At 50.2% G+C, this 14,723-nt stretch overlaps 4 protein-coding genes across 4 annotated transcripts; 3 read left to right on the forward strand and 1 right to left on the reverse strand.

Annotated features, from left to right (window-relative positions):
- The first annotated feature begins 14 nt into the window (after positions 1–14).
- On the forward strand, positions 15–6,557 carry LOC137908696 (prostaglandin G/H synthase 1-like). Its single transcript, XM_068753116.1, has 11 exons — positions 15–38; positions 967–1,102; positions 2,064–2,180; positions 2,463–2,603; positions 2,686–2,829; positions 3,228–3,409; positions 3,578–3,661; positions 3,830–4,076; positions 4,282–4,568; positions 4,657–4,804; positions 5,036–6,557. Exons 1-11 carry the CDS (start codon positions 15–17, stop codon positions 5,398–5,400), a joined length of 1,875 nt encoding a protein of 624 aa, XP_068609217.1. The 3' UTR covers positions 5,401–6,557.
- Positions 6,558–7,413: 856 nt separating this feature from the next.
- pdcl (phosducin-like) lies at positions 7,414–9,457 on the forward strand. The gene is made up of 4 exons (XM_068753399.1): positions 7,414–7,503; positions 7,920–8,095; positions 8,233–8,414; positions 8,494–9,457. Exons 2-4 carry the CDS (start codon positions 7,927–7,929, stop codon positions 9,055–9,057), a joined length of 915 nt encoding a protein of 304 aa, XP_068609500.1. The 5' UTR covers positions 7,414–7,503; positions 7,920–7,926; the 3' UTR covers positions 9,058–9,457.
- Positions 9,458–11,175: 1,718 nt separating this feature from the next.
- rpl28 (ribosomal protein L28) lies at positions 11,176–12,566 on the reverse strand. Its single transcript, XM_068753401.1, has 5 exons — positions 12,534–12,566; positions 11,991–12,078; positions 11,791–11,914; positions 11,402–11,520; positions 11,176–11,314 (listed from the first exon to the last, which is right to left on the reverse strand). The coding sequence occupies exons 2-5, from the start codon at positions 12,069–12,071 to the stop codon at positions 11,225–11,227; spliced, it is 414 nt and encodes a 137-aa protein (XP_068609502.1). The 5' UTR covers positions 12,072–12,078; positions 12,534–12,566; the 3' UTR covers positions 11,176–11,224.
- Positions 12,567–12,848: 282 nt separating this feature from the next.
- On the forward strand, positions 12,849–14,517 carry LOC137908912 (uncharacterized). The gene is made up of 6 exons (XM_068753340.1): positions 12,849–13,122; positions 13,183–13,297; positions 13,369–13,481; positions 13,587–13,686; positions 13,814–13,929; positions 14,006–14,517. The coding sequence occupies exons 1-6, from the start codon at positions 13,029–13,031 to the stop codon at positions 14,113–14,115; spliced, it is 648 nt and encodes a 215-aa protein (XP_068609441.1). The 5' UTR covers positions 12,849–13,028; the 3' UTR covers positions 14,116–14,517.
- Positions 14,518–14,723: the final 206 nt, after the last annotated feature.

The following is a 14,723-nucleotide window of genomic DNA, read 5'->3' on the forward strand; positions in this document are numbered from 1 at the left end:
GTTAGACGGCCTAAATGAAAGCAGCTCTGATGCCCGATGTGAGCCGACCTGCAGCACCTGAGATCGAGCTGCTGCTTTCTGGACGAGAAGACATTTCTAAACGTCTAAATGTTTAATACGAAGACAAGCGATGCTGAAATCTCCCGAGTGAAGACGGATGTGTCCGTTTACAAGAAGCTAGAATTTTATAGCTGCAGCTGGAACCCTCGTGAGACGGGCCAGAGGAGGGGGGGGGGGGGAGGGCTCAGAACCCGTCTGTAGGCCGTGGGCTTTACCTGCTGGTGGATCCGGGCTGGGATCTGTTCCCACCCGCTGCACGGAGGCGCTCTTGTAAATCACCATGAGCGGACGGACTGATTTCAGCTTCCTGTGGAACCAGTTTGAGATGATAAATCATTCAGATCATCTTCATAAGTTTAAAACCAAAGGGTGAGAATATTTTACACCTTTGAAAACAAATACATCCAAATCTGATCTAATTAGACGAAGCTCACTGACACTTCCCGTCCCGCCCCCTACCGCCTCTACCTCGACCTTTTGACCTTTGTTTTGGTGGCAGGTGGTACATCAGAAGTGGACGAGGAACCAGTTCTTAAGGAAAAAAGGTTTTCAACAAGTGTTGACTGGACTTGCATTAATTATAAATCAGAACATTCGTTTGGCTTTACGGACGGAGCCCAAGAACGGGTTAAGTTCGTGACCCGAGGTTGCGGAGTAAAAAGATGAAGGCTTTCAGACCTGAACTCGGTCCATCCAGCAGGGGGCTCAGCGGAGTGGGAAGCGCTTAGCTGAACTCTCCGTCCCACTTCTTCCATTCCTGTTTGGAGACAGGTAAGAACGGAGCGGCTGAGCTGCAGCTCTCAGAGACGGGACAGCCTGTTGGACGACTGGAAACCCGGACCGGGCCTGTCCTCACAGCGGGGACGTCTGTCCTCAGGCTGCTCTAATGACATGTAAGTGCATCAGACTTCTGCTCGTGTGTCTTCTTGTACATCTGGACTGTACTCATGTGGATCTGTTTTGGAAGTCTTTGTTCTAGGACCCGTTTGGACTCTTCTGGTGCTGCTTGCATGCCAGAATGACGAGGCTTCGTCCAACACAGGTGGGTGAGAGGCCGGCAGGCAGGGAAGGGCGTTGTGTCTGTGTCTGTCGGTGGGTCAGCTGCCGGATGGGAAGGTGCCCGGATGGATCCCCGTGTTCTATCAGGCGTTCCTCTGAAGGCTCCTTTCAGCCACGCTGATGAAAACCGGTTCTGGTAGAGTTCTGCTGCTGCCGTAGCTAAATAACACGTCCGTTCCGTAGAGAACGGATATCCGATATTCTGCTCCCAGAACCGCCCAGGTTCTTTCACGCCGTTATGATCTTGTAGTCAGTTGGGGATAAATCTTTGCACCAACAGTCTTATCTCACGCTGACATCAGGAAGGTCCAATTTCTCACATCACAGGAGCGTGAACTTTGCCTGTCCCGTCATGTCGGTGTGTTTTAGAGACGGTTACGGCTGTAAGAATGCAGGGGGAACCAGGTTAAGCGTCTGCTGATTGGATAAATGAGACACAGCCGCTGGTTAGCTTAGCTTAGCATAAAGGCTGATAAATTAATATAATATGAATAGAAATACTTAAACATTTCACACATTTCATGCAGACAATAGCTGGTATAATAACTGTATAGCTGTAGCTAAATGCTAAGCTAACACATGGGCACCATGAGACCAATAGAATGAAGTTTACAAATATTAGCAACATTTAATAATTGTTTTAGGAAGCTAGAAACTATTTGCAACAGCTTTGCCTCTGTTGACCTTAAAAATCTCGAGTTGAATATTTCCTTCTGGGAAAGTTTCCCAACCGAGCAGATTTCTGAGAGCTGCTCTGGGAGCTGGACGACATTACCTCACCCCAGCAGCGGCCGGTTTTTGAGGTCTCAAGCTTCTCCGGCTGAAAGACAAATACTTGAGAGAATGAAACACAGAAGCACCTGAGGCAGGCGTTTTAGATCGCCTCACAGGAAGCGAATATTTCCCATGATGTCTGAGCGACCGTGTGTCGTCTTCCTCTGCAGTGAACCCATGCTGCTATCTGCCCTGCCAGAACTCCGGCGTGTGCGTGCGGTTCGGAGAGGACGGGTACGAGTGCGACTGCACTGGTACCGGTTACCATGGAGAGAACTGCACAAACCGTGAGATCATCGCTCATCTGCTCCCTTATTGCTGCTCCTTGCTGAGGAATCTGAAGCATTCTGCTCTCCAGTAAATAAAGCTCGCTGGTTTAGACGCTCGCCGATGCTGCTATTGGCTCAGGAAGCGCAGCCCTGAGGCAGGATCCTCATCTAGACACAAATATTTGGAAATATTGGAGGAACAGCCGGAAAGACGGCAGCTGGATCAGGAGTACCGCTGGCCCGCTCCGGTTTCCAGTCACATGAAGAGCTTTTTATTTCTTGTCGCCCCCCCCCCCACAGCGGAGTTCTGGACCCGGGTGCGTCTGTTCTTGAAGCCCAGCCCAGATACGCTGCATTACATCCTCACCCACTTCCACCTGCTGTGGGACATCGTCAACAACACCTTCCTGCGAGACGTCCTCATGCGGCTGGTTCTAACGGGTCGGTCTGCAGCTGGAAGACGTTTGCTCGCAGCCGTCACAGGTCCGGTGTCTAGAACCGCCGTTTGCTTTGTTCTGAACAGCCAGGTCCAGCTTGATACCCAACCCGCCGACCTACAACTCCGACTACAGCTACCTCAGCTGGGAATCCTACGATAATCTGAGCTACTACACCCGGATTCTGCCCCCGGTGCCACGGGACTGCCCTACGCCCCTGGGGGTCAGAGGTCAGTCATGCATTCACGGGTTAAAATCTGCATTTTGGATCAGATGAATAAATGTGAGGTGTTGCGGGTACAGAAGGAGCGGCGTCGTGCCTTTCAGCATGTTTCGGTTCGGTTTCACGTCGGCTGTTCTCTGATCAGTCCGCTCCAGAACCCAAAGCTAGCAGGTTAGCATCACGGAGCAGCTAAACAGACGTTAACGAAGGGTCACACCTTACACACTCAAATCCAGCTTCAAGAATAGATACATTATTGATATTATTATGGGATACATTTGCAGCTTCAGATCACAGCCACACGCACGAAGCTGGCTGACCTTGGTGGGTTGGGCGGGGTCACGTGATGCGGGGGTTGTATCAGTGTTGTGACTACAGGCGTGCGTCGCCATGGGCCCCGTGTAGGACTGGCTGGGCTGCCCGACCCCGAGCTGCTGGTGGAGAGGCTGATGAAGAGGAGGACCTTCAGGCCGGACCCCCAGGGCACCAACCTGATGTTCGCCTTCTTCGCACAGCACTTCACCCACCAGTTCTTCAAGACATACAACCGGATGGGCCCGGGCTTCACCAAGGCGCTGGGCCACGGGGTGAGTCCAAGCAGGGACAGGACACACAATCAATCCGTGCCCAGGGACGTTGTCCTTTCTGTCATTGTTGGTTTCCATGGTTACAAGCCAGTTGTCATCTACACGTCTCCGATGCGTCTCTGGTGGTCCAGGCTTCTTCATGCTTGTGTCATCCTCGTTCCCGTGCAGGTGGACGCCGGCCACATTTATGGAGACAACCTGGGACGTCAGCTTCAGCTCAGGCTTCACAAAGACGGAAAACTCCAATATCAGGTGACAACCTAAAACATCAAAGCAAACCTGAGCCGCGGCTCAGGTTTGGAACGGAACCTGGATTGTGTATTGTCCATTGTGTGCTCAGATCAGGGACGTCGGAGATCATTTAAGGCCCTTTTGATTCGAGCCAGTCGTCTAATCTGTATTTACCGTCCTTCCTTTCAGCTCGTTGAGGGTGAGATGTACCCTCCCTCCATCACTGATGTACCGGTGACGATGGGCTACCCTCCCTGGGTCCCTCCTCAGCAGCAGATGGCCATCGGTCAGGAGGTGTTTGGACTTCTTCCTGGTTTGGGGATGTACGCCACGCTGTGGCTGAGGGAGCACAACCGAGTGTGTGACATCCTGAAGGCGGAGCATCCTACCTGGGATGACGAACAGCTTTTCCAGACTTCACGCCTCATCATCATTGGTGAGGAAGTTTGGTAAAAACGGTTGAGATGATTGATATCACTCTAATATCACAACATCCGATTAGCTTAGCTTTTAGCATAACGCTAGGGAGCGGAGAAACATCTGGCCTGCCCGCATCCCACCAGCGCTTTGCCCCTCGTTTTGTTGGTGGGCGGCGTCTTGGTCTGGTCCTTTAAACAAACCAGCCTTCCCTGTGGGCTCAGGTGAGATCATCCGGATCGTCATCGAGGACTATGTGCAGCACCTCAGCGGATACCTGCTGCGGCTGAAGTTCGATCCCACGCTGCTGTTCAGCTCACAGTTCCAGTACGGGAACCGCATCGCTCTGGAGTTCGCCCAGCTCTACCACTGGCATCCTCTGATGCCCGACAGCTTCCTGATCGATGGCGACGACATCCCGTACGCACGGTTCCTCTTCAACACTTCTGCTCTGACGCACTACGGCATCGACAAGTTGGTGGACGCCTTCTCTCGGCAACGGGCTGGCCAGGTAGCAGAACCGCCCATCGATCATCGAAATGAATGTCGCTCACGAGGATACTCTGTTTCAGGATTCTGCAATCTGATTGGTCCAACAGATTGGCGGTGGCCACAACATGAACGGTGCAGTGACCAAAGTGGCCGTGGACACCATCAAGGCGTCCCGGCAGCTCCGGGTGCAGCCCTTCAACGAGTACAGGAAGCATTTCAACCTCCGACCTTACACGTCCTTCAGTGAATTCAGTGGTAGGACGACATTCTTGAGCACAAACACGAGACAACACGAAGGACAACCTTCATATATAACGTCTCCACGTCGGCGAGAACACCCGAACAAGACACCTGCGTCCTCTAGGCTGTTCTTTGCTGTCAGCAGCACAAACATGTCAAATATTTGGTTTTGTTCCTCCACATAAAAGGTGTGGTGCCTGCGGGGAGGCGGAGGCGCCGCCTGGTTAACGTCTTCTCCATTCGCAGATAACGAGGAGATAGTCCGCGAGCTCCAGGAGTTCTACAACGGTGACATCGATGCTCTCGAATTTTATCCTGGTCTGTTGTTGGAGAAAACCAGAGCGGGCGCCATATTTGGGGAGAGCATGGTGGAGATGGGCGCCCCGTTCTCGCTGAAAGGCCTCCTGGGAAACCCTCTGTGCTCTCCTGAATACTGGAAGCCCAGCACCTTCGGAGGGAAAGTCGGATTCGACATCGTGAACTCGGCCACGTTAGCGAGCCTCGTCTGCCTGAACAGTAAAACATGTCCTCATGTTGCGTTTAGCGTACCGACCGAAGACCAATCACAAGGAAGGAGCGACCACGGCCCTGGAACAGCTGATGAGCTGTGACCCCGAAAGCACACGGCTATGATTTCAGACCCCAAACTGAAGGTCAAAAAGGTCCTTTAAAAACAGCAAGTGTGTTTGAACGAAACTGGAAGATCCAAGAGTCTGTCTGTCTGTCTGTCATCCTGCTACGAGCGTCCCGTCCGTCTGTCTGTCTGCCCGTCTGTGTCATGTTCCTTTTCTGGAGCAGAACACAAATAGTTTTGCAAATATCAATCTCAACATGAAACGTTACTATTTGGGGATTTCTGTCTTTTTTTTTTATTCACGTTTACGGGCTGGACTTTCATTCTCAGACCGAGTTTCATATCTGAAGCAGATTTTATACACTGTTCAATGTATAATGGCCGTTTGCTATTTAGGAACTTTGATGTGTGTGTGTGTGTGTGTGTGTGTGTGTGTGTGTGTGCGTGTGCGTGTGTGTGTGTGTGAGTGTGCCTCCTATGTACTGGGGATGTGTTATTTGGTGTTTGGGCAAATTTAAGGATTGTAATTTTTTCATTTGAGCATTTTCTTGGATATGGACACAAATCAAAATGAAGAGGGACAACTTATTGATTCCACATCACTAAGTTTTAAAGTTGGATGTTGTATAAAAAACTGTTTTATGGGTATATTATGATTGGATTTTACACTGATAACTGTATAATAATACTACTTGTCTTGGGACGGTGAACAAAGTGACTTTCAGCTGCAGGCCCTGATGTCTGACTCAATAGTGATCGATTTGGTAGAAGGTGTTTTATCTTTCTTCTGTGGAATGCAATGCAGCATAACCATTGATTAAAATATAACTTAGCCATTTATTTGTTCTGTGCCTCAGTCTTCACATGCAATTAATAATAAATAGCGTGATTCACAGGCAGGGTTAAAAAGCACGCCTATCATTAGTTTTAGATAATTATTAATGTCAGGGATGGGCCAGACATTTATCCTCAAACAACTTCTGAAATATTTGCATGTATGCATTCTGATTTCATGTTATTTAATTCTGCAGTGATTTATATTAATAGTATGAATAATAATATCAATGTACATTTTGTGAAAATACCCCAATAACATGAATTAATAGTGAGATCTTGAGTCGGTCCCAAGCCCAGATAAATGCAGAGGGTCACGGCGGGAGAGGGTCACGGCGGGTCCGGGTCCGGGTCCGGGCGACCCCTGATGGGACGAGCCGGAAGAAGAAGTGAGATCTAAAATTTAGAGCCATTGTCAAAGGATTTAGTCTGTCATAAAGTTATAGTTATCCTGCTTCTAAATAATAATAATAATAAATATTATTTATAACGCGCTTTATATTCCACGGAATCTCAAAGTGCGACGTGGTAAAATAAAACAAGGTAAAAACTAAAGTAAGCATCGAATAAAAAAAACGTGTTTATGCTTCTAAACGGGTCTCGAGGAGATCAAACGGTTCAAGCCTCTTTCAAGGTTGCTTACGTCAGGGGTGTCCAAACCGCCCCGCGAAGGGCCGAGGCGCTGCAGGGCTTCCTTCCGGTTACTGAAGCAGGTGATTTTAATGATCGACACGCTCATCAGTGAGATCAGCTGGAAGAGTTTGGGAACCCTGCATTACGTCATTGAAATAAAACCCAACTCGTGTTGCCTTCATAAACATTTCGGAAAATGTGGAATTGTAAAAATAAATAAATCTAAATGTCAGACTATATACTTTGAAAGATTAATTTGTGTGACGTTGATGTTGGTGCTATTTTGCTGAATTTCTTACCCGCTAGGAGCTAAAAACACGGAAAACTTCAAATATACCAAGAATGAAAACCAAGTGGTGCGCAGTGGTTAGCGCTGCGCCTCACAGAGGGCCGGTACCGGTACCGGTACCGGATTCATTTCTATCTGTGTGGAGTTTGTATGTTCTCCCCGTGTCTGCGTGGGTGCGTGTCCGTCTGTCCGTCCTCGCGGTGCGCCGGCGACTTTTGTCGTTTTATTTCCGTATTACGCGAAGGCGTCGCGGTCTGGCGGAGGCCTCCATGCCCCGCCTCCTAGCCGCAGAAACCAAAGAAGAAGAAGCGTAGCTTCAGCTAGCCAGGGGATCCGAGAGGAGCCGGTAATATCTCTCTGCTGCTGCCTGACTGCACAATCAAGGTAACATCAAATGATCCACGGTTAGCTTAGCGCGCTGTGTGTAATATCACATTAGCGTTTAAAGCTGGCAGTGCGCCGGCTTTGGTAACGTTAATGTTTGCAAGCTAAAGCTAATGCTAATGCTAAGACTAATCCCCCTCTCGTTCTTATCGAACTGTTGCCGAGCCGCCTCGGCCTGCATCCTCATAAAACACGTCAGAGTTCCATCTTTGCGATCCTCTTTTTAGAAGCGGACTATTCTGTCTTTGTCTGCAGCAATTATTATGGGATTTACTATTCGAGTTACCCAGCGGCGCAAAGATGACATAACGAAAGGAACGGCTGTCCCGTGTCGAACACAGTCTCACAAAAGAGACTTATCATTGTGTGCAAATAAAGGTGCGTTAGATCAATCCATCGATAACTGCTGCTCTCAGGAGAACCATGACGACCCTGGATGACAAGATTCTGGGAGAGAAGCTGCAGTATTACTACAGCAGCAGTGAGGACGAAGGCAGCGAGGATGAGGATGGGGAGAACAAGACCATCCGGGGCGCGAGCGTCCACGAGCCGGAGATCGATCGCAGTGCAGATGGGAGTGCCGTCAACACGGGTACGTCTGATTGTTTCGATCGTCGTCGCTCACCGCTGTGATCGGCTGAAGTCACATGACTGTGACGTCATCACTGACGCACGAAGCAGGTTAAAGTTGGATCCAGCAGACATGAGGAACTGCTCGTTCTGTCTCAGGACCAAAGGGGGTCATCAACGACTGGAGGAAGTACAAGCAGCTGGAGGTTGAGCAGAAACAAGAGCAGAAGAACGAGATGGAAAGGCTGATCAAGAAGCTGTCGATGACCTGCCGCTCTGACCTCGACCTGGAGAGGGACGAGGCGAAGCAGAAGGAGCTTCGGGACAAGATCAAAGGGAAAGTAAGGAGAACTAAAGGCCAGCTCTGTAAGCATCAGGTGTCCCTTTTCTACCCGCGTTTGGTCTCTCTTCTCCCCACAGATGACCATGCAGGAGTACAACATGCTCCAGGAGGAAGAGGATGATGAAGACTTCCTCCAGCATTACCGTATGCAGCGCATCGAGGAGATGCGGCGCCAGCTCTGCCGGGGAAAGCGGTTTGAGCGGGTCTTTGAGCTGAACAGCGGGGAGGACTTCCTGGAGGCTTTGGACCAGGAGGACAAAAGCACGCTGGTCATGATCCACATCTACGAGCCGGACGTCCCGGGCTGCGAGGCCATGAGCGGCAGCCTCCTGTGCCTGGCTCAGGAATACCCGCTGGCCAAGTTCTGCAGCGTCCGCAGCTCGGCCATCAGCACCAGCGCCCTGTTCCGGGACGGCGCTCTGCCCGCCCTGCTCGTTTACAGAGGAGGGGACCTGATCGGGAACTTCGTCCGGCTCACGGATCAGCTCGGCGAAGACTTCTTCGCTGTGGACCTGGAGGCCCTGCTGCAGGAGTACGGACTCCTGCCCGACAAGCCCCCCATCGTCCCGGAGACGGTCCGGAACGGCGCCATCATGCAGAACACTCTGAGCGACGAGGACTCGGACCTCGATATCGACTAGAGCGGTCCCGTCTAGCGTCGTGTGCTGGGAGGACGCGTAAACGGCGTCCAGGCAGTGACGGCGGAGTGGGCGGGGCCGTCATCTCACTCCTCCCACTGCAGCTTCCAGCCAAACGTTGCTGCACACGATACATCAGTGAGCTTCATCGTACCATCATCATCATCGTTCCATTGTAGAACACGAGTTGCGTTTAATAAGGCTGATCCGTTATCGTAGTGGCGCCGCTGTTGAAACGGCGGGGACGATGCGCCGCGCTAGTCTGATTATCTATTTATTTGTTGCTTCATCAGCGTTTTTGTTGTAAATGTGTTTCTCTGTAGAAAATGAAACCTTCATCCCAGACGGAGTTAATTTTCTAACTTTTGTATGTGTTCAGTTAGCCAAATAAAATAAACCGTAAACCGTATTTACTGTCCTTTCATTTATTGGGGTCATCGAAGGTCACCGGTAAAGCAAGCTGGTCTGTCGATATTTACCAGCAGATCAACACGATCACCCGGAGACGATCATTATTATAGATCTGTAATTTTCCTCGTCCTCAGTTCCAGCCGAGTTTCCACTTCCTGCTCGGCACCCAATAGAAAACGTTGTTTAATAATTAACTGCTATCCAATTTAATTACTTTAAAACTGGCTAAAAAAAGCAGCATTTTGTCCAAGAATAAAAATCTGCGTAGAAAATTCCACCTCGACGTGGAACGCTGGTCGGAGGACTTGGGATTCCACAAAAAAGACCTGCAGAGCTGAAAAGGTTTGTGTCTTCACCACACTGGAAGAACCTGTCCAGAGCAGGACTACAAGCAGAACATCAGCACCAAGGCGATGCAGCAGGACATCAGCAGCAGGGGGGCCGTTTCCTCCTGGGGGGGGGGGGCCGAGCTGCGAGCGTCGCGTCCGCAGAAGGAGCGTTCCAGGAGCAGCAGGGTTTCTGCGCTGATGCCTGCAGGGAGAGGAGAGAGTTCTGAAGCTGATTCCTGAGCAGCAGATGTTCTACCGGGGGGGGGGGTCTGGACACCACCGCGTGATACCCACTGTGCTGGGACCATTCGTCCCACAGGCGCCGGACGTCCTCGCTGTGGCGCTCGTGGAGGTCATGGTGATCCGGATCTGCACAAAACACACGGGACGACAGAACGGGGGGGGGGGGACGGGACGGGACGGTTAAACAGACAAACAGGACATGACAGCAGGGAAATAAAGAGTAAGAAGCGCATGCGCCGCTTCAGCATTCTATTTATATACAAGCAGAAAGTAACGCTAAACCATCTCCTTTGTCTTTCACGCACACAAATGAAGATAATTTAAATACAGCGGCGTTAAGCTTTACGGGACGCTTCCTGCTGCGCTCTTCTCCATCCTCTCCGCACTAAGGTGAGCGTAGAAGCTTCGAGACTACCGGTGGAGCGACGCCAGAGCATCTGTTTCAGCTCCCTCAGGGCTTCGGTGAGGTTCTCCAGCCGGTCATGAAGGTGGATGTTCTCTTCCATCAGTGAATGGATCGTATCCTGCAGCTCGAAGCTCCGACTCTGCAGAACCAGAAGAACCAGAGGCGTGAAGAAAAGCACCGGGTTGAGTCGTTTCATCGCGACCGCAGCTCCGATCCTCGATCGCGTCTCCAGATGAAGCTCCGCCTCATTGGTGCGTCTGGACCTGGTGTGAAAGAGGACCGATGTGAACTTGATCGACCTCTAAAGGGGCAGGGACTTTCCAAAGCAACGGAGGAAAGCTGCTTTGAAATCCATCGAATCCTTCCGCATCAGCAGTCACAGTAACTATGGCAACAGGCCCTTTGGCAACTACTGCGAATGAAGTTATGATTTGTAAAACATACATTTATGTAATAATAATTAGCTGTAGCTCATTCCCGGAACATCAGGAAAGTGTTGAAGCGGATCAAACCAGGGGTTTAGATTTCAGTGATCTTCTAAATAAATAAACAAATAAAAAAAAAACTTTCTACAATTATACACAAATTATTACGTTCAGGAAAGAGCCGAGAGCCGAGGTTAACATTTAGTCACTAGAGCAAATTCTGGGTCAGACTTTTCATCCCTTGAATTTTACATAAAACTACATTTCCATATTTAGTTGACAGGATTTACGACTCAGGACAACGTGATGCGTTCTTTTTTCCAAACAAGTCTTTTATTTCTTTATCGTTTGTCCCTCTACGCCGTCTTGGCAGCCCGGGTGCGCTTCTTTTTCACCACAACAGGCTTCTGGCTCTTCAGGATGGCGCTGGCGCGGCGCAGGGCGGCCTGTAGGGGGGGGTCAACAGTTCATCCGATCAGCGATCAGTTTCATTTAGTTTAGAGGAAGAAAAGGCCCCGGGCTTCTCATCTCACCATACGCAGGTCCTTCCTGTAGTTGTTCTTGCGGATGATGTGCCTCACGCTGTTCAGCGTGGCGCGGGCGTTCTTGTTGATGGTGACCTTCACGTAGGAGTTGACGGGTTTGTGCTGACCTGCGAGCCAACAGAACCACAGAAGGTAAAAGAGGAGCGGCCATTTTGGGAAAGACCCTCGAGGTCCTGCTTCTGAATACGTTCAGTTGAAGTTATCATCTCGTCAATCAACTCGTTATCTAACAACAACGCTGCTGTAAGGTCACAGGTGACCCGTTACCCGAAAGGTCATGTCACAGGTGACCCGTTACCGGTAAGGTCATGTCACAGGTGACCCGTTACCGGTAAGGTCATGTCAGAGGTGACCCGTTACCGGTAAGGTCACGTTACCTGCACGTCTCTTCAGCACGACGACGACTCCCTTGCCGTCAGCGGCCGGCTGCACACCGACAGTCTTTTTGTGCACCAACCCATTGAAGCGGAAAGAATTCCTGGCCTTCAGGTTGTTGGGCTCCTGTCACAAAACGCATTTCATTCAGGTGACGTCACGGGATGGTCTGTGACGTCACTGATCGGACCGGGACACTCACGGTGCTGTAGGACTGTCCGTTCCGCTTCAGCAGGAAACTGGAGCAGTTCCTGATGACCATCCACTGCAAATGGGCCGACATGATGAACCTGGACAGAACGGAACCGGAACCGGGAGTTAGCGCCTACAAACTTCACACCGCACGGTCGGGCATTTCAAGGGTCGCTTAGATAAGTGACGTCATCTCGCTCCGGTCTGGGAAAGGCGGCGACTCCCGTTTCAGATACTCCTTTACATTATTAAATTAATTAAATACCGTGGAAGTCTACCGTTTAACGGCAGCACTCGTATGACGACAGACATTGAAGTTTGCTAACGTTAGCCACATAGCTAGCCGACTGGCGCAACGAGGCCTACACCGGGCGACGTGCTCACCAATCGGCCTCCCATTTCTGCACTACCGGGGGGACGTTTTCCGTTACCGACGATGTATTATCGACCACAGCAACAACGAGCGCTTACTTTGTGCGTCTAAATGCAAACGGGGCTAATAAACAATCACACTTTAATGCTCGGCTGTTAGCAACCGGGGCGACCACGTTACCTTTCAGCGGAGGAAAAGGAGCCGAGAGAGCGGAAGCCACTTCACGGAACCTCTGCCACAGATCATTCCGCGCGTGCTGCAACCTTTAAACGACAATAATCAACGTAGAACATATGTATCCACGTTAAAAATACATGGCATTTAATTTAAATAATCGCTTCCGTAGTTTTATAATCATAACTATGAAACATATTGTAGTTTGATTATCATGTTTGGGGTACTAGTTATTCAAGAGCCCAGCGGAGGAAGATCTCCTGACCGACATCGGTTAGGCATCACTGACGTCATTAGTACGCGCCCCGTGTTTACACACATTCGACAGAAATTCAATTTCCAGGTGTCAACTATTTTAAAAGCCATCACGAACGTTTTAGTTTAGCTTAAAGCACGAGGACGACCGGTGCAAGTTTAACTATTTGGGGGATAATCTTCTGGATGTTTTCCGAACGTTAGTAAAACTGCATCATGACATCTGGAAGCATTGAAAAGTGAAACATGGACGATCCTAAAGAGAATCTGGAGACATTTGGGGAGCAACTGTACTCGCAGATTTATCCCACACACAAAGAGAATGCTGGGAAACTCACAGGTGAACTGAACCGGACGATATGTGACGTTTTATTATTATTATGACGTGTGTCTGTTCCAGGTATGTTGCTGGAGCTGCCGGTTCCTGTCCTGAGTCGGATGGTTCGGGACGAGAACATGCTGACTGCAGCTCTGGAGAAAGCGCTCGGTGCCCTAGAGATGGATCAGGAGCCCAGGTAGCCACACCTGCGCTCCTCCCTCCAGCATGCTGAAAGGACAGCGCTCATGTGACTTCACCTGTTTACAGCGGGCTTCAGTGTAAAGACGAGGACGACGTGTCGGCGGCGTCGGACTCCCTGGGGGAGCAGCTGTTTGAGTTGGTTGATGCTTACAACACCGGCCACTCACAGAAAATCACAGGTGAGCAACTATTACTGTGACCTCTGACCCCTAGCGTAAAAATACCCGTTGGGCATGAAGCTGCTGTTTGGCTTCCATCGTTTTTGTTTCGCTGCTCTTCAACAGGAATGCTTCTGGAACAGAACAAAGAGGCAGTTTTCAATCTTCTCTCAGATCCTAAACTGCTGGAGGAGCGGCTGAACTCCGCCCTGACGACGCTTCAAGAGTACGCGGCGTGTTCAGCCATTTCTTTTTCCGTGTAGACGAGTGTCTTCGTTTTAGTCTGATCGTTGTTCAAATCGAGAAGACAATGCAGTTAAATCATTTGACGTTATCGTCCTGCGTCCCTTCAGCCGGGAGGGGACGGACGCTAGCGACTCCTCGGATGCTGAAGACACAGAGCGGCTAGGAGAGAAGCTTTTCTCCCTGGTGGAGGAGCTGGATCCTCCTCATGCTAATGACATCACAGGTTTGTGGCTGCGGCTGTAAACACAAGTTATGGTCTGTAACATCACTGGAAGCATAACCCACACCCGTCTGTGCAGGAATGCTGCTGGAGATGGAGCCGGCTGGCGTCCAGCAGCTGCTCGGGGACCGCGCGATGCTGGAAGCCGCGGTTCTGAAAGCACAAGCAGCTCTGGACGCGTCGGGCTGAACTCTGTCTGCTTGAACAGCGGAGGATGAGACTGATCAATAAAGTGGTGATGGGTAAAGAATACCGAGGCTTGGGTCGAAACGCGGGATGAAAGCACCAGCGCCATGCGATGGCGTCCGACGTCATCACTGATTCACTTCGCGCTTTCATTGGCTCGTCGTCTTTCAGCGCGGTCTGAGCCTGAGCCGTAAACCCGACAGGTTTTACAGGTTTGGCGCTACATGGGGGGCATCCCAGCATCGCCGTCCCCCGGGAGAGATCTCCCAACACCGGGGAGCTGCTGAGCCGACTGCAGCCTGGCACTGGGAACATTTAGATTTAGTTGTGCTCGAGTCTGCTGGAACGACAGAGACGTTTGAGCAGACGTTATTTTATGTCTAATTTTTTACTCTTTATCAATGTTCTTGGTATAATTAATTTAAACACGTAGCCGACATGTTTTATGTGGTTGATGTGAAAGACACGATCATTAGTCAATAAATGCGTAACTGAGACCAACGCAAATGTTTTCTGCTACTATAGGAGACGGAAGTTTTGCCTTCCAATATATTGTTCCTGCTTTATTTTATTCTGATTATAAGTTTAATATTACCATTTAAAAATACCGT

This window comes from Brachionichthys hirsutus, chromosome 19 (assembly GCF_040956055.1).
Source record: "Brachionichthys hirsutus isolate HB-005 chromosome 19, CSIRO-AGI_Bhir_v1, whole genome shotgun sequence".
NCBI lineage: Eukaryota > Metazoa > Chordata > Actinopteri > Lophiiformes > Brachionichthyidae > Brachionichthys > Brachionichthys hirsutus.